At 42.5% G+C, this 25906-nt stretch overlaps 1 protein-coding gene across 1 annotated transcript in view; it reads right to left on the bottom strand.

The window, feature by feature from the left end:
- The window catches only part of adamtsl5 (ADAMTS like 5), a 42342-nt gene that overhangs the window by 9701 nt on the left and 6735 nt on the right, over positions 1 to 25906 (bottom strand). The window contains exons 2-9 of the mRNA XM_074659595.1: positions 19502 to 19577; positions 12677 to 12846; positions 12118 to 12178; positions 10468 to 10573; positions 8947 to 9074; positions 6706 to 6829; positions 2463 to 2549; positions 1740 to 1903 (exon numbers count right to left, since the gene is read on the bottom strand). Of these exons, the coding sequence (XP_074515696.1) occupies positions 1740 to 1903; positions 2463 to 2549; positions 6706 to 6829; positions 8947 to 9074; positions 10468 to 10573; positions 12118 to 12178; positions 12677 to 12846; positions 19502 to 19577 (916 nt within the window). The remainder of the gene's footprint in view (positions 1 to 1739; positions 1904 to 2462; positions 2550 to 6705; positions 6830 to 8946; positions 9075 to 10467; positions 10574 to 12117; positions 12179 to 12676; positions 12847 to 19501; positions 19578 to 25906) is intronic.

Genomic DNA, 25906 nt, shown 5'->3' with positions numbered 1-25906 from the left:
CACCCCCTAAACTCTATAAAAGTAGGTTTTAGCATAGGTAACACCCCCTAAACTCTATAAAAGTAGGTTTTAGCATAGGTAACACCCACTAAACACTAAATATATAGCTTCATGTCATCAGCTTCCATTGAAAATGACCGTTAGCCTGTTGCTGTGTCGCTCGTAGTGGGAACACAGCATTAGGGTAAAGGTTACAAGGGTAACTAAACTAAATGAGGGATGAACAAAACAGCATGGAAACTAAATGGATGACACGATTTATGCCTTACAAAGCCCGAGGTGAAGGTCGTCTCAACCCCTAACCCTTAGTTTTAGGGTTACAAGAGTACTAGGTCCAAATTATAGGCAATAAATCTGAGCACCAGTCCCCCAGGAAGAAGTGCTTTTGCATTCATACTCACTATGTAAAACTCGCCAAAGGAAACTAAGAGTACGCTGTGTTCAGAGGATGCTTACATCCACCATCAATGTTTTACAGAACAACCGACTCTAACAGTGTTCCAACAGTATCTCAGGAGGAAACAATAGTTAACAGCTGTTTGGTAGCGGAGCCAGGTCTGCTTGCCAAATACCTGCACAGGGTCTGAATGGAAACAATCAAATGTTTATTCAAACCTGATGTTTTCCTACCTTGTGAAATGCTCAACGATAAGCAGGGATAAGGTCAATTTAACAGTATATTGCACAATGTAGGAAAGTAGAAATGTCTTTTACTGGTTTTTGTGGCTGCATGGCTCAGTGGTGTCATACTGGTTGATTGTGTGGACCTGGTTTTACTGAAACTTCATGATGGCTTTATCGGTCCGTCCAGGAAGAGGGATCCCTCCTCCATCTCTTCCTGAGGTTTCTTCCATTTTTTCTCATTAAAGTTTTTTTTGGTGGAGTTTTCCCTTATCTGAATCAAGGGTCTTAAAGGTCAGAGGGTGTCATCTGCTGTACAGATTATAATGCCCCTTGAGGCAAATTTGTGATTTGTGATATTGGGCTATATTTAACTATACAGCATGTGTTATTCACATATCTCAAGAACCGCTCATCCGATCTACTTCACACTTGGCGGGTGTATTGCTCAGGACCCAAGGGATTGCAGTGTCGAATGTGATGCAATTTGGCCAGATGGTGGCGCTTGGCCTATAACGTGTGAGCTGTAAGTCTCAGAAACAAAATTCCTCCTACAGATTTTGAGCAACCGTCACCAAAATTGGTAGAAAACATCTCTGAACCAATCTGGAAATATTTACTTTTTTTAGATTGTTGATGTAACATGCAGTTTTGCTATAGCTGACCCTCAAAGTTAGCTCAAATGCTGTGGGGGGCGTATATTACGAAAAATGTCATATTTCCTGAACGCTTTGTCCTATTGGGACCACATTTGGTGGACATATGTAGATATGATGTCTGAGTGACCATGGCAAATTTAGTGCCATTTCACCAATAGGTGGCGCTGTAGCAGCATCATTTAACTGTAAGGGAAGTATAATCTGTCTGTCTGTGTATGTATCACTGTTCTTCGCATATCTCGATAACCGTTCATCCAATCAACTTCACACTTGGCGGAAACAAGCAGCCATAATGCGGTTCTCAACAACGCTGTAAGCTGAACTTTTGGAGGCCGAGCATCAATTCCGGATGGGCACTGCGCCAGTAAATAAAACTGACTTGACTTGACTTGACAAGGCAAAATCAACAAAGCTCCTGAGACCAGATGATGTCCTGCTCCAGTATCTCAGAGCTCTCACCATTAGATGGAGGTCTTCCTGGGTCGGTCCCGGCACCTCGAAGCTCTCCCAGGTGTCTGCCGAGCGCCGGTACAGCAGCTTCGTCCCGGCTACGTTGTACTCGCCTGGGATGCTGATCTTCCAGTTACCGTTGATGACAAACTGTGAGCGACCGTTCTGGAGCGCTGGATGAGGGATGAAGAGAAGGGAAAGTTTGGAGTTATTCACAGTTGATAAGTCAGTGAAATAGTTCTAATTATCTCTTCATATCAGTGGGCCGTGTTGACGTAAAGGCAGGCTGTCAGAATCAGAAACATGCCAGCTGACTGTATATGGCAGCTGTCTCTCCTCGGTGCTGGGAGACGGAAATTTCCATGACATGAAATGGAAACAAGTACCTTCACCTGCCGTCCCCCAGCGGTCAGATAAAGCCTTTATGAGCGTCCCTTTCAAGACAACACTGTGTGCCATTTCAGGGAGGCCTGTTTTATTTTGGTCTCATAAACAAGGATGAGAATAGATGCCCTTGGTTATTCTGTTGCCTGGAAAACAGAGACCAGATGGGACTGCTGAGCCCCTCCAGTCTCCGGGGAGAGGAAGTAATGGCAAGTACAGGAATTACTTTAACTGCCTGATTTGTACTGCAGCCATGGAGCCAGGGATGCAAAGTGAGTCTTCTGCAGAAAGCTGAATCTGATATACACGGCAGGCCAGATGTTGTGTGTGTATGTGTGACAGTCATACCTAGATAGTTCCTGCTGTTATCAGTGACTCGGATGTGAGTGGCTCCAGCTGGTATCATGGCCACTTCGTTGTATCCAAAAGGTCCTCCTGGCAAACAGAGACACTCAGTCAGAGGTTTGGTTTAACTACTTCACATGATTAAAGGAAAAAGTCAGTTTTTATTACAACCTGGGGACACACGTGCTGAAACTGAAAACAGCTTTACAACAAAGTGGATGCCAAGGGGAGGAAAGTCTCAGATGGCTTTCAATAAAGTCGAGTCATTTGAAGTTATTTTAATCTAAATGAAGGAGAACATTAAAAGTTAATATCACATAATCCTTTAAGACTGTCCTGTTGCATTGCAGAGATTATTCTTAGAGGTCAAACAGAATGAGAAGTTATATTTACAGTCATAAATTAAAGGCATGTCTTTGTGGTTAAAGGGAATCTCCATTGATTCTTCTTCTTCTTTTTTTGGCCTTTTTGCCTTTATTAGATATAGATTGGAAAGTAGGAGAGAGAGGGGACGACATGCAGCACAGGGTCGTCGTGATAAGGTAACATGCTGCTTACGCTACACAGATATTGTGTCATAAAAAACGCCGTCAGGTTGCATTATGGGAAGTGTAGGATCCAGGGTTTCTGTGGAGATTGACCCATACTAGGGACCGAAAGTTCAGGATATCTCGGCCTCCACTGCATCAATATTGACCATTCTTTTAAAAACTCTTGCCGTGTCTCATTTGGGATACTTATGTTAGTACACTTCCATGTAGTACACTGTGTACACTATGTACTTGCTTGCGTAGTGCGTGAATTTCCACACGGTGGTGTTGTCTCAAATCGAAAACGGCTGTTGTGCATTCACTGGAAATGACGATTGACGCTTATTACATTGTCGTTTGCGGTACTAAATCATTACAGACTGCTAAATCAACCTAATAAACAAGACTGATGCCTTCTATCTGAAAACAGTAAAGCGGTGTTTAGCTTACATTTGTATAGTGAGGTGTTCGCCGGAGCAACCTCAACCGCTGCCTGAACCTCGAGGTTAAGAAGTGTCCAGCGTTCCACACTTAACTTTTTGACCATTATGAGTACACCATCCAGGTACACATAGTGCACTGCATGTTGCCATACTTGTCAGTGTGAACGCACTTATTCGCTCAAAATAGCAAGTGTAGAACAGAAATATGCGAACTGAGACACAGCAGTGTCATTGAGTCTTTTGCAATACTAAATAACCACTTTAGGACCACTTTAAAAAAAAAGCAGTTTTGTGGGCTTGTATTTCCTCGATTACATTGGACTCCATTGTGAAATCCTATGCCTCTATAATGACAGTGATTACCACAATGTTATACTAGCTTATAAGTATGTAAATTAACTACAAAAAAGAAAAAACCAAGGTTGCAAATTACTGTCATTTTTCTTCAAAGCCCTAATCCACTGGTGTCCACATGGTTTGCACATACTGTAATTACAGACTGACATAATGTTAATGATGTTGAGGTTTTATATAGTTACACAAACAAAGTTTATTTTGAAAGGACACTATGCATGTAACGAGCGTATGTTGACACACCATCCCTGGTCTGTTCAAAAGTAAGAGGGGCACCCCGTGCGTCAGTCTCCGATGCCGATGGGCGCTGACCAAGCGGCGGGATTTTGACGAGTTGGGAGTGAGAATGTGTCGAACGTTTAGACTCATTGTCACCAAACATCTTTCTGAAAGAGCACTTTTGAATGAGAATTTAAGTTATTTAGGTTTTTAAGAGACTCTTTGACTGAGTGAACTTGTAGGTTGACTTTTAAAATAGTGTAAAGCAACGTGTACAGTAGGTGTAATCAAGACATGTCTGCTCACAACCTGCAGCACATGGTAGGTATCTATTGAATAATAAATTCTCTCCTGCATTACTGAATGATCTTTTAAAAGTTGTGGAAGCATTCCAACAACAGCTGTAAATATTTTACCGTACCATTATTACAGTTATTAGTACAAACGTGCAGCCATTTGAAACTGCTGCAGGCCTTCACTTTGTACTTTATATTCAAGGTTGATCTCTGCATAGCACAATAAATCTGCCATTTTCCAGCAATCAGTAACTGATATGTAATCAGTAACAAATAATCAGATAATAATGTTCTTTTGAAGAGATTTTGTGGCTTGTACTGTATCATAACGCTGCTGCAAAGATCGCCTGTCATCAAACAATCAAAATCTATGATGTCAGTAATGATTAACTATGATTAAACTTTACAGGATGGGTTTACGAGCACATAGACAGACGATCTATGAATGGGCTGAAACCACAACCATTCATTACAGAGTGATAATTCACTTCTGAGCCAAAACAACAAGAGGCTGGGACAGCTCTATGGTTCCCCTGCTGCTCCGGAGTCAAAAGCAGCCGCAGGATGAACTACATTCGTTACGGCCTCTGAAGAGCACGTAGCCCTGGTTGCCCCTGCTTACCCCGTCTCAGAGAGGAACTATTCACTATTAAGGTTCATCCGCGGGGCTTCAGCTACATGAAGATGTAGCGCTGTCACTGAGGAAATGTCAAGTGTTACAGACAGGCAGCGATGACCTTGAGGCCGTCGGTATTTGACCTTGTGAGGAGCGATTCTGTGCAGCCGTCCTCCATCAGCCGGAGGAGAGAAAACCTCCCAAGGCTGCCAAGTAGCCCAAACAAAGCGGCCATTATCAGCCTGTTTTCTTCTTGCTCAATCTGAGCCTTTATGGCCTACACACTGAGCTGTGTGAGGAAGTCACTGTTACCGAGCCAAGTCGCACGCCAGAGGTGTTGGCTACTTTCTGTTTGTGTGTGATTCTCAGTTAATTCTCAGTAGAGGCCAACACGGGATCCAAAGGACTTTTTTGTCCCAATTTTCTTTCCCTTCTACATCACTGCCAACATTGTTCTACAGTATCTATTCACAATCTGAGGGATTTCAATAGCTTTAAGACTAATAGATCCATGTTTTCACAAGTCAAATATAAAATGACAATCACTTGTGGATTCAGGGAGGGGGTGGGAGGAGCGACTGACCCCCTTAGCGCCCCCTTTTTTTTAAAAATACACCACAAATATATAGTATATATATATTTACTATATATATATAGTAAATATATAGCCCCTATAGTAGATAAAACATGATGCAGTGCCCGTTGGGGTGCCCTTAAATGGAGAAAACATGATAAAGTTCCTTCTAGGGTGCCCTTCCAGTAGAGAAAAAGTGATTCAGTGCCCTCTAGGGTGGCCTTAATTGGAGAAAACATGATAAAATGCCATTAAGGTTGGCCTTAAATGGAGAAAACATGATGTAGTGCCCTCTAGGGTGCCCTTCCCGTCGAAAAAAAGTGATGCAGTAGTAAGAGTAACTGAGTAATTGTGTAAATGCGGTTAGAGCAGCAGCAGGGGAAGTTACAATTCACTTTTTTTTCTATCCCACGAGGCATACCGTCGTATTTTTGCACAGCAACATTTACACATCTTTGTACAGAGGCATTTGCATGTGTACGTGCCATTTTTGGATGTTTGCCTCTAATGCTTGAACACTAAACAGTTAATTTTCTTCGGTCTGAACGATAGAGCAAATATTTACTAAGTTAAATTCTTTAGTTTGGTTTGTTTTGGTTTATACTGCACTTTTCTAAGCAAACTGAAGGTCACACCGACTCAGACGCAGCTTGTTTATTGGACTGTGTTTTTTTGGTAACCTGTGAAGCAATTCAGTTGTTTATTCATTAACAGGAATATTGCTTTCAGATTCATCTCGATAGGGCATACATGGACAAACCAACATGTTTGATGTGAACAGTCAGACCCTCTGTTAAACTCTGTACCAGTACCTGTAGGTAGAAACTGTTTTGGTGGCATGGAGCCAGAGTGAACTCTGTGTTCTTCCTCCTCCCCTCCTGAAATCTTAACGACTGTAATTTCAGAGGACATGTTGTTAAGCTGAATTTCTTCCTGGAAGGCAGCCAACAGGTTTTGTTTGGCAAAACTGTTGCCATGGTTAATTTTCACTCCATCAGAGAACAATAACCTCTCGGCTAAACTAAAGAGTGAATGACGAATAACGTTTGGGAGGGAAAACACAACTAGAGGGCCTGGAAATATCCCAGGATGGTGTTGGTCTCAAACTACTGCAATTGATTCCTCGTGGAGATAATGTGATGATAGCGTGTGTGTGTGTGCGTGTGTGTGTGTGTGTGTGTGTGTGTGTGTGTGTGTGTGTTTGTGTATCCTACCTGCCTCCAGTGCGTTGCTCTGGTAAACGCTCTTGTGGTGCAGGCAGGTGGTGTTTTGTCCTCCACAAACCATGCAGGCGTCCTCCAGCTGCTTGGAGCCGAAGATGGAGTCACAGCCGGGCTTCTGCGTGACACACACACACACACAACTACAGTTTGAGCTGGTTGGACGTCACCATTAAAACTTGTTGACCTTGCACTCCAACTTCACACATTTTCTGAGGAGAGCCCCGGCAACCTCTAACCTTTCTTTTTGTTTTGTCTCTGCTGTACAGTCACCTTGAAACCCTCTGCCATGATTCACCCCCTCTCTCTCTCCGTCTCTTATTTGCTTCCCCCTGTCATTTTCTCCTCCTCACAAACATTGACTTTGGGGCACAACGGCAGCTCAATGCCTCTGGAGAAGAGGAGGACGGCTCAGAGACTCGTCTCCGCAGACGTTAAAATGCCAAAGCAAAGAGCACGGAGGCGGAGGAGCTGGATGGTTTACGGCGTGTGGAGAATCTCGTCGCTAGATGGATTACAGTGACCGCTTTCTTCTCCGGCCTTCATCTCGCGCTCTGCAGAGCAAACCAATCAACGGGGAGGTTCCCAGGCCAGAGAGCAGCAATCTAGGGAACCTATAATCAGCCCCCCCGAAGCCCCTTAAAAACACAAAAACACTCCAAGCATCTGTGAGCGTACACAACAGGAAATGAATCCTCGGTGACAAAGTACATGAGGGCCCCACTGAGGGAGCGACCACGCTCCTGCAAAACACCACAAAACACTCAAGTTCATGTAACTTTGAGAGTGTAGAAATAAACTTAGTGCTACTGATTCTTTCAGTCCACAACATTCAGGGTTAATTGACCGCTTTTAGTTGGTTACTGTCACTGTTGGTATGTGGTTGGACCAGTGCTGAAGCAATTAGTCAGTTAATTGATTCATCAGTCAACAGAATGTTAACTGCTAGCAGCTCAAGGGATGGTGATGTCGTTCGGTCGGTCCACCACTATATTGCAACAACTGCTGTATTGAAATTTGGTTCAGAAATTCATGGTGTCCAGAGGAGGAATCCTACTGACTTTAGTGATCCCTCAACTTTAACTGTAACGCCACCATGAGGTTGACATCTTTTTGAGGTTTTGAGTGAAATATCTTGACAACTATTGGGTGAAATTTGCTGCAGATATTCAACGTCTCTGGAGAGGATGAATTGTAATAGTCTGGTGATCCTTTGATGACTTTTAATGTAACACCACCAGCAGGTTCCAATTCTGTAATTTGTCCAATCCTTTCCTTCATGAGCAAATAGCTGCAGGGCTGTTGGCCGGAAAAAAGCATACAACCGGTAGACACCCACTTTGGTACTGGTGACTTATGACGGGCATCTTTCACTATTTTCAGATTTCCTTACTCCGATTTATAATAGATTGAAATTAGATAATTATTGATTGAACAAACTCCCAGATCAACATTTGGCAACTGCAAATAAAAAAAAACACGCTTTAACAATGCAAAATTATCTGTGAAAGAGCATCTACAATAGCTGCATACACACACACACACACACACACACACACACATTCGCTCATGTCCAAACCAGCCATGTGTTTTGCAGTCTGATCTCAATCTGTGACCTGCAGCGTCCTCACCAGCTGCATCTGCTTCCTGTTTCAGGCCCTGTGCTGCTCTGACCTCAACCAGCCGCGTCAACGACCCATAGAGCGCTTATTTACGCCGCACATTAGCATGCACACATATAGAAATATGTAAACATAGACATGCATTAATCCTGTGTCAGAGGTGTAAAATAACTCTGCTGATGAGTTTAACCCTCATGTAGCAGATGAGTGTTACTCATGTATCTCATGTATCTCATGTATCTCATGTATCTCATTACTCTGCATGTGCTGCAGCACCCGAGGGACACCAGTTAATGTCCAACTATCCCCATCTGTGTGAGGCTGAGAGGGGTGAGCAGGGGACAGGCTGGATGTGGGATCAGGACTGTGTAATTCTAACTGAAGGCTGATAAGTGCACGCTGGTCTGAACGCACAGCGTGGAGTTCAGGTCTCCAGAGAGCTGCAGTCAGAATGGTCAACACCAGTTACACCACAACAGGGTGGGAATGAAGAGAGGAGAGACTTCAGCTAAAACTTTGAAATGGGGAACAGTGAAGGGGAAAACACAGACATGAAATGCATGAATACAACGAACACACACACACACACACAGAGAGTGTTGCTGCCACTCACCAGGCAGAGTCCGTTGACACACACCGCTCCCGGCTCCTTGTCGCAGGCCGTCCCATCGAGCACTCGGCCAAAGTTGTAGTAGAAGTTGTGTCCCAGGGCCAGACAGCTCAGCTCACAGGGGTTAGAGCCTACAGGAGGAGATCTCCAGTCAGTCACTCATTCAGGTTATTATGAGAAAACAGGAGAGGACAGAGAGGACAGAGAGGACAGAGAGGACAGAGAGGGAGGAGGCTGAGACACAGAGTCAGGCAGCAGGTGAGGAGAAACTGGCAGATGTCATGGAGGAAACTCATAACCCCGTGTGGAATAAACACCCAGCAGGCCTCACAGTGGACGAGAGAACTACGGCAGCGTGGAAAGTTTATCACCTCACTGCTAACAATACAGTAACTACAGTTACACATGAGGGACAACAGACAGAAAATATACCTGTAGGGGTGAGTGACCATCAGACCATCGTATGAACGCATAAACTCTGAACACCTACAAGCCTGCAGACTGCACACATGTGTGGAACATTCATAAAAACACAATGTATGGAAATAACCATCTGCCTCCCTACTGTACACCTCTCCCGTGTCTAGACTGCAAGCGTATCAGACGAGTATCACGGGTGGTTTTGGACGTGAGGGGTCACGCCGCTTCCCAGCATTGGACGCTTGATGGGCCGCTTGGATGAATGCTTTCACTCGTTGGCTGCTGCTGCTCCCGGATTTCAAATCGTCCGGCTCATTTGGAAACTATTTTCTATGCACTTCACTGAACTGTGTCTCTGACAACATTCAAGGCGAGAGATAAGCCACGCAGTTGCCGAATCTGTTGTAATTTTAGATCGACAACGGTTAGTTTAAAAGTTTTTCGGGAGTTTCCAGAGGCGGCGAGTTGCTTAGACTTCAACTTTATGCAAAGGAGGAGCAGCCAATGTGATGGTCTGGATGCATTGCACGGCTGCTTACATAGACAATGAATGGGAAAGGACGGAGCCTGTGGACACGTACATCTATCACTCACACATCTCACGGAAGAGATACGCTCTCATGTTAATGTTGTCTCACGGGTGTAGCTGCGACCTGACGCGTTTATTTACGCTTAAAGTCTATTTTTTTGACAATACGCACGTAAACACGTTGGTGATACCCAATAAAACTACTTCTACTTTACAACATTACTACACTGTACTACATATTTTAGGATTTTATAATCTTAGTTATTTAACTTTTATCATATTATCTCATATTATTCTAACTGGTATTGGACTCTTGACTTGTTCTGACGACACTTGATTTAAATCTCAAGTCTTGAGTTTTTGATTGGTCTTCTTGACTTCTGGTGGCACAGCAGCTACGACGGCTTTTACACAACTATACTTATCTGTTTTCTATCTACTGCCAGTAAAATGGGAAGAATTAACCACTTTGTATTGCAGAAAGATTGCAGTGCATCTACACCACTGTTGTGAAAACCTTCTATCTCCAAAACAACAAGTCCTCAGCAGCTGAACGGTGAGTTGTGTTCACTGACCTCCATGAAAGGTGGTCCATCTGAAGGAGTTTCCAGCCACCAACGGTCTGTCATTGAAGGCAGCACACTGCATCTCTCTGAAGTCCTCCGAGCTGGGGGGGCACTCCTGCACACACACACAATTCCCTGAAAGTTTATCTCAAACTCAACCTTAACAACACACAAATCAGTGTACGTGAGGAAAGCAAACCAACGAGTAAAGTCAAGAGGAAAAACACAGAAGGCTCTTCTCTTTTTTCATCTTCATCTCATCTGATCGTTCCAACACACGGATAGTTTCACAACGACATGAACATCTGGAATGAAGCTAAGTGGTGAGTGAGAGTGGTGTGAAAATGGTCGGCAAACGCCGCTTTGTTTCAGGTACGTATCATAACAACAGCTTGTATATCCGCCGTCCTTTAGGTCTTCCGGTTTCCCTTTTTGAATGATGAATACAGACTACCGCGACCTGCTGGTGTGGAGAGTTAGGGTGCATTCACACCAGATCCAGTGGTGTCCACCCATTCATTTTGAATGGAAGAAGCCGCGGAAAAGTAGAGACAGAATCAACTTTCAGAGAAACACAACGTCACGCTGCAGTGGCCAATCACGTAACCGACGATCTAGAGCTATACAACCCAGCCATGAGGCAACAAAAGACGTTAATTGTTGCAGTTAATGGGCCATTAAAGTGACTCTTCCACATCGCCTCACAACCCTGCGTTAAATTGTTGCAAAGCCTGATCTGGTGTGAATGCAGGTGCAGAACGTATGTGCTAGCTGGCCATCAGCTGTAGTCTTTGTGGTGTGTTCAGGCAAAAGTCGGCCCTCGTTGCCGCTAGTTCTTTGATGCTCGTTTGAAGTGTCTGGGCCTCAACCCCAACTCTTGCCCATACTTTAACCCTGTTGTAATTCTAATCTTATACTTAAAATAGGCTCATTGGGTAGAGCAGGTCGTCCTTTAACCACAAGGTTGGGGGTTCGATCCCCGGTTCTTTCTGACTGCATGTCAAACTGTCCTTGAGCGAGACACTGAACCCCAAGTTGCTCCCCGGGCGCTTCACAGCAGCCCACTGCTCCTAAGGATGGGTTAAATGCAGAGGACAAATTTCATGTATGTACCTGTATGTATACAATGATTCTAATACAAATGAATAACCTTGTGGTGAGTCAGCAGATGTCTCAGCGTGAACAGAAAGAGTTACTTCATGTTCATATCATGACTTGCAGCAGAGAGAGAAGTTGTGAATTTGCATCCATTCATTGAAGCTGTGAGATCATCCCGGCGTACAAACTGCCACATGCTCACACACTCCAGCATGCTTAAACACGCTGCGACCCATCTGTGTGTTTTTCCTTTAATCAACACGGGCCGCAGCGACTGGCTGTCCAAACACACCCAACACGCAGCCCAACGTGTCTGACACACATCCGCTGACCTCACAGCACAATAGCAGGTCTGATACCCGACTGTTCAGAGATAAATCCCAGAGTTCAGAGCGGCGAAGACACGAGTTAATATGTCGGTGAAATTCCAGATCACACCCTGAAACACCTGCCCCGAACACACACACACACCTTCCAGAGCAAACAGCAGCCGTTGTTCTACAGTGTTTGCATCGAAAGTGGGTTTTTCATTCAGTGTGAAAAGCTTTGAGCTGGACTGACCTTGGTGTTGCAGATCTTGTATTGTCTGGGATCTCCTGAACACGGTCCGCCCACCGGGTTCCTGGGACACAAGAAGAAGAAAAACAGAGATTTAAGGGACTGAGAAAACACAGAAGGAAAGAGTTTTCACTATCACATGGAAACTATGTCGTCACTTTGCAGTCTGGTTGGACAAAAAGTTCTCTCATTCACAAAGCACATATCCCACACATGGGACTCACACATTTGTTAGGATTATTCAATAATAGGTGAACATTTGATTTAAAAAAAAAATATTGTTCAGAGAAAAGTAGTAAAAAATACCGGGAAAATATGTGAAAAATGTCCGAAAAATATGTGATAAATATTAGTGAAAAATGTTAAGAAAATATAAGTGAAGTGTCTGAAAAATATTAATGAGGAATGTCAAAAAAAATTGTGAAAAATATCCGAAAAATGTCCAAATTATATGTTAAAAAGATGTGAAAATATGAGTGAAAAATATCTGAGAAACATGAAAAAATTTCCAAAATATATGTGTAAAACATCCAAAGAATGTTTGAAAATTGCTGATATTTACCTGGTGATGCAGGTGCGCGTCCTCACCGAGGCGCCGCTCCCACAGCTGCGTGAGCAGACAGACCAGCCGCTCCACGCCGCCCACTCGTTCCGGAAGTGAAGCTGCCGCCGGGCGCGCGCCGGACGCCCCGATGCCGCCTCGCCGGAGGGATGCCACGCAGAAACCCACGACTGAGAAACAGACGACAGAGAGAGACACTTTGATGCTGAATACTTATTACTACTTATTTGCAAGTTACTTTTTAAATAAATAACATTTTGATAACTCTCAACGCAATTATTGGTAAATTAAAAATCTTTGCATTTGCATCTTGATACGTTCACAATATCAACACTTGTCAACATTTTCAGAGATCATACTGATTAGTTTCTATTCCAGCTGCTGTCTTCTGTTTACAGAAGGCTATATTGTGTTTCATGCAGTCATTGACAACATGATTCTCTCACTGCTCTACTGCGATCACTCTGCAGCATCACTCTGCAGTGTTGATCTGCGTGTTCAAAGCTGTCAGCAGCTCACAATCCCTGCATGTATAAGAGGAAGACAGAGAGACCACAGTGGTGGCAGAGTGACAGGAGATCATTTGTGAAAAAGGAAAAAGCGTCCTGGGTGACGCCGAACAAAACCCCCACGTTATTTACAGCCAAGAATCCAACAACAGGCGGATCCACTGAGAGAGTAGATGGTATGAAAACCAACCTTGTGAGCCTGGTGGATCAGGACCATCAGAGCCAAACAATAAAAGTGATTAGAGAAATCTCAAACACATTCCTGAGTGTTTGCCCCGGAGGAGGACTGACAACTGGCAGCGTTCCCAACGCTTTCTCACACAGGAGCTGGATCACACACACACTTCTTTAACTCTTCACACACACACACACACACACACTCACTCACTCAACAACTGCTTCAGCTACCTTTCTATCAGGAGGGGCTGAAGTCATCTGAAGTATCTGCTGTGCAAGATGAGTTTACGCTCAGCCCACATGTGAATAAGAACATGTGCAAAAACAGCTGTTGTCCTCGTTTCCCACCACTTTCCTCAATTAATATGCAAATTTATGCAGGATTCTCCACTGTATAATCACATCTGAGTGGTGTAAGTAGATGTTTCTGTCATGTTCTGCACTTAATTTATTATGTTTACAAAGGGCTGCCAATTCATTAAAATATTTAATCGTTCAAAATGTTCCTTAAAGGAGATTTGTCAAGTATTTAATACTCTTATCAACATGGGAGTGGATAAATATGCTGCTTTATGCAAATGTATGTATATATTTATTATTGGAAATCAATTAACAACACAAAACAATGACAGATATTGTCCAGAAACTCTCACAGGTACTGCATTTAGCATAAAACAATATGCTTTACATTCACATATCTGGAGGTCAGAAGTCAAGGGACCCCTTTGAAAATGACCTTGACAGTTTTTCCTCGACAAAATTAGCTAAATTTGGAGCGTTATTTAACCTCCTTCTTGACAAGCTAGTATGAAATGGTTGGTACCAATGGATTCTTTAGTTTTTTTTAGTTTCATATGATGTCATTATCTTCACTCTAGCTTTAAAACTGAGCCCGCTACAACGTTTAAGGTTGCGTTAATGCATTAAAATAATTAGTGGACTTAAAACTAATTCGCATTAACACGTTATTATCACGTTAACATTGACAGCCCTACTTAAGAGACAAAAAAGATCGATCAAATGTTAAATTTTCCCACTTCACTTGTATCAGCGACCACCATCTCGTGCACAATCACACTTAAATTATTACATTTTAGTTCCTTTAGTAAATAAGTTTCCCGACTCATTGAGCTTCTCGTTCTTCAACAAATCCAAATGACGTTTTTTGAAAAAGTGTCTATTTTTGTCAACAGTCTTGCACATTCCTCTGGTCACAGCTATTCGTACATTAATATATGACACAGTTACACAAAACACTTTCATACATGTATGCACACAAACACTTACAATACTCCCACTAACAAAAACAACTAAACGTCTGTTTCATACGTCTCGTGTTAACGCCTGTATATTTCGTTACACCTTGCTCTGTTTAATTTGTCACCTGTTTGTACTACAGTACGACACACTGACAAAATAAAATAAAAAAAAGTGTGTCTACTTTTATAAAACATAAAATGAATAATAATTCATAAAACTATTACGGTAAGGCCTTTTGAACATCCACCTCTGTGATACAACTACAACATCCTCAACATCCTAAACCTCAAAACTAACAACATGATCATCTGCGTCTGACTGCGCTGACATTCATGTTGTTTCAGCGGAAACACTGAGGCTCTTTGACTTCGTGACTTTGTGACGCACATACACACACACAGTCAGCTGAGAGCGACCTGTGCTACGACTCTCCATCATTTTCCATGGCAGGGTCACCTGAGGTTGCCCTCATTAGTGTTACCGCCGCTCAAATTAGCGTTGATAACAGTTGGAGATGGGGTGAGCTGGCTTTCTACATTAATGACAGTGACCTTTGACCTTTACAATGCACAACCCCCCCCCCACGCCCCCTCCCTTGTTTCACATGAGAAAAAAAAGTCTGCTCTTTGACAAGCAAACTGCATACAATAACAGAGACAAAGACAGACTCTACAGTCCAACACGCAGGTGAACAGTAACGCTGTCTCCCACCAGTTCTCCCAGTCTGTCAGCAGACCAGTTCTCCCAGTCTGCAGAGACAGTCACGGCTGGAAAAACTCTACACCATGAAGGCAACAAGAGGACAACTGCATCCACAATCTTAATAATCTGATTATGTGCAAAAAAACCTGCACATCAGCTCAGATTTATCATCTTAAAAATGACTCTTAAAGGTGCAGTGTGTAGGATCTGGTGGTATCTAGTGGTGAGGTTGCAGATAGATTGACGCAAAAATGTGAAAACATGAATGTCCCTCTCGTTCTGGGCTACAGTAGAAACATACCTGCCAACCCTCACAATTTTCCCGGGAGACTCACATTTTTCATCGCCCTCTCCCGTTTTCCTCCAAAGGTCACACTTCTCCTGTATTTCTCCAGATTTATGAAACATTTTTACACCTTTTTTCCCGTTTTTGTTATCTCAACCTGTTTCTGGCATTGTGCAGCTTGTATAATCCTTACTGTTTCCACCTGGAGGACAATAGAGCTACACCAACTGTCTTTTCTTGGCGGAGGAAAACTGCTCGCAACACTGCGGCGTGGTTTGAGCTGCGTCGCCGCACATCACAGCATCACAGTAAAGCCGTCGTGGCGTAGTGCAAGCCATTGGAAATAACGTGTTTCAGAGCTCAGTGGCGTCGTGGTCGTGATGTGTCTGAAAGGACCTTCAGTTAATGAGAGAAGGCGAGGGAAATGGAGAGAAAAGTTGTAATATTACGATAATAAAGTCATAACTTTACAAGAAAAAAATTAAATAACACGTAATATTAGTACTTTATAATATTATGAATTTATTCTCATAATATTAGGACTTTATTCTCGAAATCTCAGATTTATTTTTTTCCCTCAATGTGGCCCTAATACTCCGTCGTACGGTCGTACCATAGACCTACAACATTATTCACACCAGAGGGGCGAATTATTCAGTTTTCTTTTCTGAGAATTAAAAGTAAAATTAAAGCAGGCCTATTTAACAAAGTATGCTGCTGCAGTGTACTCATTATTTTGTTATTTTCATTCTTTAAAAGTCACCAGAAAGCAGGAAACAAAGTCTCTGAAACTCCCTATTTGTTCTGGGGGAGGACCCGCAGATCCACCGCTTTGGTTTGGAAATCCTCCCTATTTGATATTTCAAGGTTGGCAAGTATGAGTCTAAACATGGTGGCCGGCTCTGTGAGAGGAACCCCTCTCTTATATTCATTATATACTAAAGAAAACATGCTTAATATGTATATTACATTTCTGCCAACACATCCTCCTAAACGCTACACACTGGTCCGTTAAGTCAGACATAGGCCACTGACTCTTCCACAGTATAACACACAGAACACCATCTTGTCCTTTAGTGTACTATGTCCTCACTATTTTGTATTAATCATTATTTAATTGATCAAGTGCTGTTTGTTTTCTAGTCTGAAGGACATCTAAAACACGTGTGAACAGATCTAAATTAATTTTTTACGAGTCAAAGACCATGCGATGATGTTTTGGTGAATTCTTGATGATTGTCCAGTGACAATTACAACAAAGTCTATTCATACAAGATGCGTCCTCGTTGCTGTGTGCAGTTCTACCCTGAATGGAAGAAAGAAAAATATGGAGCCACAGATGTGTGGAGGATGCACACAATGGTGTCAGTTCTGCAGCAAAGTTCAGCTTTATATCGCAGCTCAAGTCTCCGTCAAGACTCCAGTTTTAGCCACAACATGTAAAATACCATCACAATAATATTAAAACAAGCTCACTGTATAAACTCTTATACACCTGTAGTTCGACACGGTTACAACCAGCTCTAGTCTTGCATTTTGCGTTTCATGATCCACTCGCTCTATTTGTCTTGTTCTCATCTGGACAACAGAGACGTTTCCAGTGCAGCTGCGTCGATGACTGAATGCAGAAAATGTTTCAGCAATCTGAAACATCTCAAACAACATTTTTTTTTTAAACGTGGCAGTATTTAGTTTTCCTCAACGTCTGTTTAAATGACACCAGTTAAAACACGGACTCACTGTGCAATGAAAAGCTGATCTTTAGTGTGTGTGTGTGTGTGTGTGTGTTGACCCTCCATACATTCCTGTGTTTGATGTCACAGAGAGCGGGTACAGAGGAGTACTACGGGTAGCTGATCTCTGACTATGTGTTGGTTATTCCAGCCGGGCCTGGGGCGGGGTTGGGGGTGGGGGGGGGGGTCTGCCTGACAACAAGACAAACAGTGATGAAAGATGGACGCTGCGGTCGGAGGTAGAAAAGGTGGCGCGGCGGCAATCAGAGCGTGGAGAGACCAAGAGGAACATTACCACAAGACAAAATACCACCAGAAGACAAAACACGCTGCGAAAACAACCCAATCAGCAGCAGCGACCAGCAGACCTGCTCACATCTGACGCTGGTCAGAGGGATATGATTGGTTTATTAACTAAATGAGCTGGTTTTTCCTCTCTGGAACCCCGAGAGCACGACCTTTCTCTGCACAAATTAGCTTAATCACAACATTTAACTCTGTCAAACATAAGAAAACGAGGACGTAAAGGCAGGACAAAGTGTGGAGGCTGTGGGAAATGGCCCTGGGCCCTGACAGACGAGGTCCCATATGGTGCACTTGAAACATCCAGCTATTAGCTTTGTGTATTTGCACAACACAAAGGTTGACATCATGGCTGCTGACTGACTTGTTGTGTACAATCGCATATTTTTTATCTGTTCAAAATGTAACTTAAAGGGAGATTTGTCTTGTATTTAATCCTCTTATCAACATGGGAGTGGACAAATATGCTGCTTTATGTAAATGTATGTATATATTTATTATTGTAAATCAATTAACAACACAAAACAATGACAGATATTGATCCAGAAACCCTCACAGGTACTGCATTTAGCATAAAACAATATGCTCCAATCATAACATGGCAAACTGCAGCCCAACAGGCAACAACAGCTGTCAGTGTGTCAGTGTGCTGACTTGACTATGACTTGCCCCAAACTGCATGTGATTATCATAAAGTGGGCATGTCTGTAAAGGGGAGACTCGTGGGTACCCATAGAACCCATTTACATTCACTGATCTGGAGGTCAGAGGTCAAGGGACCCCTTTGAAAATGGACATGACAGTTTTTCCTCTCCAAAATTTAGGGTAAGTTTGGAGCGTTATTTAGCCTCCTTTGCGACAAGCTAGTATAACAAAAACCCATTTATTTAGTCTGGCTTTTATGTAGTGTTTCATAGTTTTATAGTTTTTATTTTTAATACTTATTTAATTTATCATCACCATTATAGCGTTTATTTGACTCTATTTTATTTAATCATCATTTTATTGCTGATCATTATTATCTCTTTTATTCTATTTTATTTTATTAAAATTTTATTATTTGAATACAATTTGCTTATTTTGTGTAGTTTCATAATTTTATTTATTTATATTTATTGTTATTTTTATTATTTAATACTTTATTTATCTTTTATTATCTCAAATACCCATCTCTTATTGCTTTCTTACTCTAAATCGATTTTTAACACTCTATTTTTGCCAATCGTCTGTCCAGCACTTTGAATTGCATTTGACTTGTTTGAAAGGTGCTGCATAAATAAAGTTTGATTGATTGATTGATTGACATGGTTGGTACCAATGGATTCTTTAGGTTTTCTAGTTTCATTTGATGCCAGTATCTTCACTCTAGCTTTAAAATGGAGCGCGCTACAACCTCGAAAGATTGAAAGATCAATTGCGTTAATGCGTTAAAGAAATTTATGACGTTAAAACAAATTTGCGTTAAAGCGTTATTATCGTGTTAACTTCAACAGCCCTAGTTTTACTGTACTTTTTATTTGTTAACTTTTGGTGAATGGAGACCAAAGAGACATTTTGAATTGTGTGAATGAGTGAAAACAAGAGGAAGACTAAACTCTGGCAAGACCGACCAGACGAACGGCAGCAAGTTTTCTCCGCTTCATTATTTCTCCTGTTTTACAGGTTTACTATCGTTTACACGGCCCGTGTAGTGGCGCCTGCTACACGTGCGTGCGTAGGTTTACGACATGAGAAGGAGCTGTGGTTGACGATAAATCCAGGGTCAATAAAACAGTGAGAGGTGTTGACAGTGAGCAGAAGCATTCCTGTCGAGGCCGTGCGGTGAGTTGTGTTGATGAGGGCCGGTCGTACTCACACTCTGCGGGGACGACAGGCAGACGGGAGCGACCAGCAGCAGGACGAAGGTCAGGGCCGAGCACAGAGTCAGCTTCCTGCAGACGGAGAGAGAGAAACAAACACCGTCAATCAGCTGGGAACATCACAACACCTCACCGTTTTACATCTCACACACACACACACACACACACACACACACAGAGGAACGCACCTACACAGAAGCGAAGATGCTGGCGTTGTTACAGCAGGTGTTTGAGAAGCAGAACGGAAGGAAACACACGTCTCTTCACGACACTTCAAACAGCCGAGGTCTTTAGGTCATTGATAATATCCACAAATAAGCTGCGGCCCCCTGTGGGCAGGAGCCAAGGTCAGGAATGCCCCCCCATCCAGCCAGTATCATTAATTCCCCCCCAGCCACCCCAACAGTGCCTTATTAACTCCCACACAGCCGAGAGGAAGAGAGGAAGAGACCGCCTGCCTGACTGAACACCACCACCCCACCGCCGTCCAACTTTTGACCTCCGTTACATAAAAGATGCTAGAAAACCTGTTGCATCGGTATCACCTGCTGCTTTTACATGAAGACTTTTAATTTCACTAATAATCAGAATAAGAGCTCAATTACAGCCGGCTCAAACTAGCAATAACATGTTTACTAGGGGGAGATTTACGCAAACACACAAAGAAGCGAAAAGTGGACCTGAAGGTGGGATTGTTTTGCAGCAGCATAAAGTTTACACTGAGAGAAATATCCAAACTCAAGACTCAAGACTAGTTTTTATGGCTGCACCAACACATCAAATGGAAATATTCGCGGTGCATCATTTAATACAAATCTTCCCATAATTCAACCTGACATATTTGGCATCTTTGGAAACGTTGGGATCTTTACTATGATTTAAAATAAAGTTCTGAGGGTTTGAATAATGTTTGGCTGCACAGCATGAGTTTGTAATCACTGACCTACTGGCAAGTCAGTGTTAAGAGGTGCCCCATGATGGACACCAGTGCATTCATTTTGTCTTGTATACTAAATATAATAGGAAATGGTGTTTTTGACAGTGAGGCACATCCAGAGATCTGTAGGTCTCACTAAAACAAAGAATAAGAGTTTGATCAGCCTTGATATCAATTAGGAAACTAGAGACTAGGGCTGTGTGTTGGCAAAAATCTGGATATACAATACGTCTCATGATACCGGTGTTACAATTCAGTATATTGTGATACTGTTAGCAAGACGATATTGTGATATTTAAAAAAAAAATTATAGTATAAAGAACACACCAGCATACGCATAAAATCTGAGTAAATAAAAGTTACTTGGATCTGCATCACAGTCCCTGTAACATCCGACATCATAGCGCTACTTTGATAGAGAACATACACTGATCTCTTTGCCAATGAAACAATGAAATAACTATTGACTAAGTTAATCTTTGCATGTAAACTATTAATTATAAATCAATAGTGTTTTTGAGGATCAATACAGTATCGCAAAACATAATATTGCAATACATGATATTACATCCCTACTAGAGATCATCCGCGACGCCAAATCGGTAGAGTCAATAGCCCCTTCCCCACTTCCTACCCCCCTACTTCCAGCACCTTTGCTCGGACCACACCTCTTTCTTCAAACTCTGCCTTCATTTTGATCTCAACTACACACCTGTAACGTTTCGTGACTGCATCTTACACGGTTGTGATGCTATCGCGGTAACAAAATCTGTCCACAGACAGACAGAAATATAAACACCTGGCAAAGTCCTCTATCCCTCCTCTGTGGTAGTTCCCGCTACAGCAGGTGTCTCCAGGTCAGGTCCACATTCTGCCCTGATGACTCACACAGACTCAAGGTGAAATCAACACCAGCGTCGCCGTCACGGCTGGTAAACATACTGACCTTGTAGATCAGCTTGGGAACAGATACCAGGCTCTGATAGCAGAGTGAACCTCATGTTTGATCTACTACCTCACCACAACACTGGCTTCATTTTGAGACCAAAAGCAGCATGTTTTTGTATATCAAAAGCAATTATAAGCCAACTGTAGTACCGACACAGTGTGAGATACGTCTGAGGTGCTACCAGATACCAGATAAGCCTTTTGTTGAGTGTTTTGCTCTACCAGCTGCCTCGTCTCTTTCTTTACCTCCGGGAAAACACGGCGAGGAAACAGTGATTCTCCGTCTTGTTTCTCTGATTCATCACAGAACAAGTGCCTTTTCTGAGAAGTGCCGGTGATTCTTGGAAAGCCCCTCTCTTTGACTGCTTCCTGGCACTGCTCTGCTAACAGTGTGTCATATATACGTTTAAGGGTCTGTTTTGTGATGAGGCATGAAGCGACTCAATCTTCTCTGTTTCTGACCTCCTCTCCCACATCTCCATCATTTATCTCTCTCAGTCCGCTCCCTCTCTTTTATCTCTCCCCGGGCCGTAAACACAGCGTTTGGCTCCGTCCCAGGTCAGTAGTTGCCCTGTCCAATTAAACGATACACATCTCCCTCACACTTGGCTGAGCAGCCCTTCCCTTCAGCGCCCTGGGCTCCCGTCCTGGCCTTACATGGGGGAATTCATATCGGAGGAACAAGGAAGGTCGCACTGACCGTAAGAGGCGATGGGCTCATAAATCACGATTGATGTTCAAACAGACTTTATTCTGCTTCCAGCGTCTCAGCTGCAGGACTAAAGGACCATTGTGTGTGTGCACATCTTACCTCTTGAACCCCTGACCATTCTCACTGTTTTAAATACCTGGGTGTGTTTTACTTTTTGAACTGATGCACAAAGCTACAGATGTCTCCAGCGTGTTTTAAACATCAGTGGTAATGAGCAGGGTTTACATTCATAAAGCTAAATTATATGAATACTGTTGTAATCCACATAGATGAAGTCATTTCTCTCCCTTTCACTTGATCTTTGGCTCCAGTTTTAGCAGTTCTGGTCACCGAGTGGTCGCCCCCCCTCCCTACAGGGTTCCCCACAGAGGTGAGCAGGGGTCAGCCCGCCTCCTCCGGCTCTCATTAAGACTATAGCAGCACATTAGTGAATAGCTCCGGGGCAGGCAGAGGGAAATGACTTTAATCAATACGAGACTCCTTGTTTATTTTCACTGACATTAGTCGCTCTCATGACCGAGGAAGAAAAAACACACACCGACCCAAACAACACCCAACTACTCCTATCATTAAACAAATAACAGAAGAAGACTGAAACCACCAAATCAATTAGCTTTATCTGAACGTCGCTCTGAAATTGTTTTGGGAATTTCAAAATATTCTATGACATTATATAAACTAAACGATTAATCTGGAAAACAATCAGCAGACTAATTGATAATGGTAATAATCAGCCCAAACATCCTGGACGTCATATTTTCCCACGCACACTTTAATAAAAGCACTATAAATTAGTACTATCTCTTCCAAAGTTTTGTTTTCAGACCTGTTTGCTTGTTTGTATGTTAGTTAGCAGAGTACATCGTAAAATAAAATAAAGTCAAACTTTGATCCCCATAGATCTGTGCATTTTGGTATCTGAAATGATTAATCGATTGATCTATTAGTCGATCAACAGAAAACGAATTGGCAATCGATTAATAATTTGGATAATTTTTGGTAATAATTCTCTGATTCCAGCATCTCAAATGTGAATATTTTCTTCTTTTCTTAGTTTTCTGTCATCGTAAACAGAGTGCCTTTGGATTTTGGACTGACAAAGCCAGATATTTGGAGACATTACTTTGGGCTTTTGGGAACTGTTGATGGACACTTTTCACTTTCTTCTAAAATTTTCGCTTGATTTGACTGATGTGATCGAGGTGTGTATGGTGAATACTGAGGTGGAAAGTTAGAATATTTATGTTAAATATTAAGTTTATTGATAATATATATATATATATATATGTATATATATATATATATATATACATATATATATATATATATATATATAGTATTTACTTCTTCCTACTCCTTTTTCAGACGTGCAATATTTAATTATGTTGTTAATGAGAGTTTGTTGTATATGTTTGCTGGATATTGTTGTTCTGTTTCCTCATAGTCTATATAATATTTTCATATTTTTATATTATTATTTTTTACATAATCAAATTAAAAAATCTAAATCTAAAAAATAATATATGCAATAAATTAATATCACTTTGTATTTTGATACAGATTTGGATTTTTAAAAAATCTAAACATTTTGTATTATAATAAATTAGATTTTTGAAGATTGTGCAGCTTCAGTTCTTTCTAATTATGCACCTTTAAGACAATTCTGGATGTCTTAAAGGTGCAGTCTGTAGAATCTGGCAACATCTAGCATTGAGGCTGCAGATTGCAAACAACTGAAACTTCTCCCGTGTGCCAAGCGTGTTGGAGAACTACAGTGACCGACGCAAAAACACGAATGTCCCTCTCTAGAGTCAGTGTTTGGTTTGTCCGTTCTGGGCTTCTGTAGAAACATGGCGGCCGGCTCCATGAAGAGGACCCGCTCCCTATGTATATATAAACGGCTCATTTTAAAGGAACGAAAACACAGCAAATCTTATTATCATGTGATTATACACTAAAGAAAACATACTTATTAATATCATTTCTGCCAATAGATCTCCCTAAATGCTACACAGTTCCTTTAAGTCTCAGATGAAGATCACCTCTAAAATCAAATCAACTCCTCTCCATCCAGCCTCAGCAGCAGCAGCAGTAGAGGTGAACGAGGCTCTCCACCCTCATTGATAATTCCTCTGTAACCTTTGCTATAAACACACCCTGACAGACAGGTAGCTCTCACAGTCCCACCCTGCACAAATAAACAACAGCCCCATGCTGTTATCATGTAATTACATTGTGCTCTGGTTCAGAGTGCATCGCAGGTGAGAATGTGTCCTTTGACCTGGTACGAGTCACGTCAACACCGGAGACACCTGACTGAAGATCTCTGCTCCTTCAGCTCCTTTGTGAGGGTCTAAGTGTTTCTGTATGGGGGACCCACAGACGTCTCTTTTGTCTGCACACCCACCACGTTCGCAAAAGCAATACGTCTTCCAACCAGGGGGCCGGTGTTAACCTTTGACCTGCCCGGAGATTTAGCTGTGACCCACCCAGCGTTCGGGCGAGCCCGGTGGAGGGTCTGATGGTTATATGGAGCTGCTGAATGAATTGACACAACCTTTAACAGATGTTCAGTGTGAGGGCTCTGCGCTCAGCTCTGACCCCGGGGGTCTGTGGTGACTATGAATGAGGCGGCAACAATCGGACGCTCGGCGGCCTCGGTCAGCCCGCATTGACACAAAAACCAGCCTCTTTGAACACAAGTGGAGGGCCTTTGTGCTTCAGCAGCTGCCTCACTTGAAGACGCAGTAAAACACTGTAACAAAAAGAAATCAAAGACTATTGTGTATCTGCACAAAGCACCCAGATAGCGTTGTGGTAAATGACTAAATCAAAGACAGACATTGGTGTCGTGTTGTTGGTTTTGTTGTTGCCAAAATGTCTAGACCCAGCCTCTTGCTCAACTGTGGTTCCTTTCCCGCTTCGCTGCACTTAACTCACTCCTTCCACGACAGGGAGAACAAACTTGGTACACCGTCATACCTCGGGGATTATCAGATTATCTTTTCCCAGCCACTTTGACTGAAGCAGAGCCTCTCAGGTCATCTACAACATGGGAAACATGGCAGAGATGTACGCAAGTAATGGAGAATAACAGACAAACATGATGAGCTTTTAAATATTAAAAAGCAAGCGGAGGGTAATCACTTCTTCTACCAGGCAGGTGCCAACAATGAGGCCAAAAAGACTCAACCTCCTCTTGAACACATCCTAACACTTAAATCATACATAAAAATTGTTGTCTAAAAGCTGCAAATGTAGCCGCGGGGCTGGGAGTTTCTGAGGTTTCTGTCTCCATCAGATTCATAATTACAGCTAAGAAACACTAATGGTCCAGTGGCAGAACTCCCAGATCTGGATCACCACCAAAACCAAATCAATTGTTCCTTGGCGCCGAGCCCACGTGTCCATCAAGCTTCATGGAAATTCTTTCTCTGGGTTTTTAAAACATCCTGCTGACAGACACTGAAACTCACTAACTGTGTAAAAAACACAACCCCTAATCCTGCTCTGGAGCTTTCAAACAGTAAAGTAGAGGCTTTTCATCATGTTCCTGCAGACACACAGACACACACAGAGCAGTAAACTCTTATCTGACTGAACCTTGAAACGGACTGACAGAGAGCAGGGCTCGGTAGTGAATCAAGTTCAAGACCTGGTTCAGAGTAAGCTGGAAACAGTGTTTAGAGGAGCAGGGGGGTCTTCAAAACATTCTTCAGAGTGAATACCTTAAAGGAAAAATTCACAACCTTTTATGGGGATGTCCAATCAGTGTTGATGGTATATGTAGACTTTAGAATCAAT

This window comes from Sebastes fasciatus, chromosome 2, assembly GCF_043250625.1.
Source record: "Sebastes fasciatus isolate fSebFas1 chromosome 2, fSebFas1.pri, whole genome shotgun sequence".
In the NCBI taxonomy this organism is placed as follows: Eukaryota; Metazoa; Chordata; class Actinopteri; order Perciformes; family Sebastidae; genus Sebastes; species Sebastes fasciatus.
The sequence above is the reverse complement of the archived record's forward strand: the minus strand, read 5'-3'. Positions and strand labels throughout refer to the sequence as shown.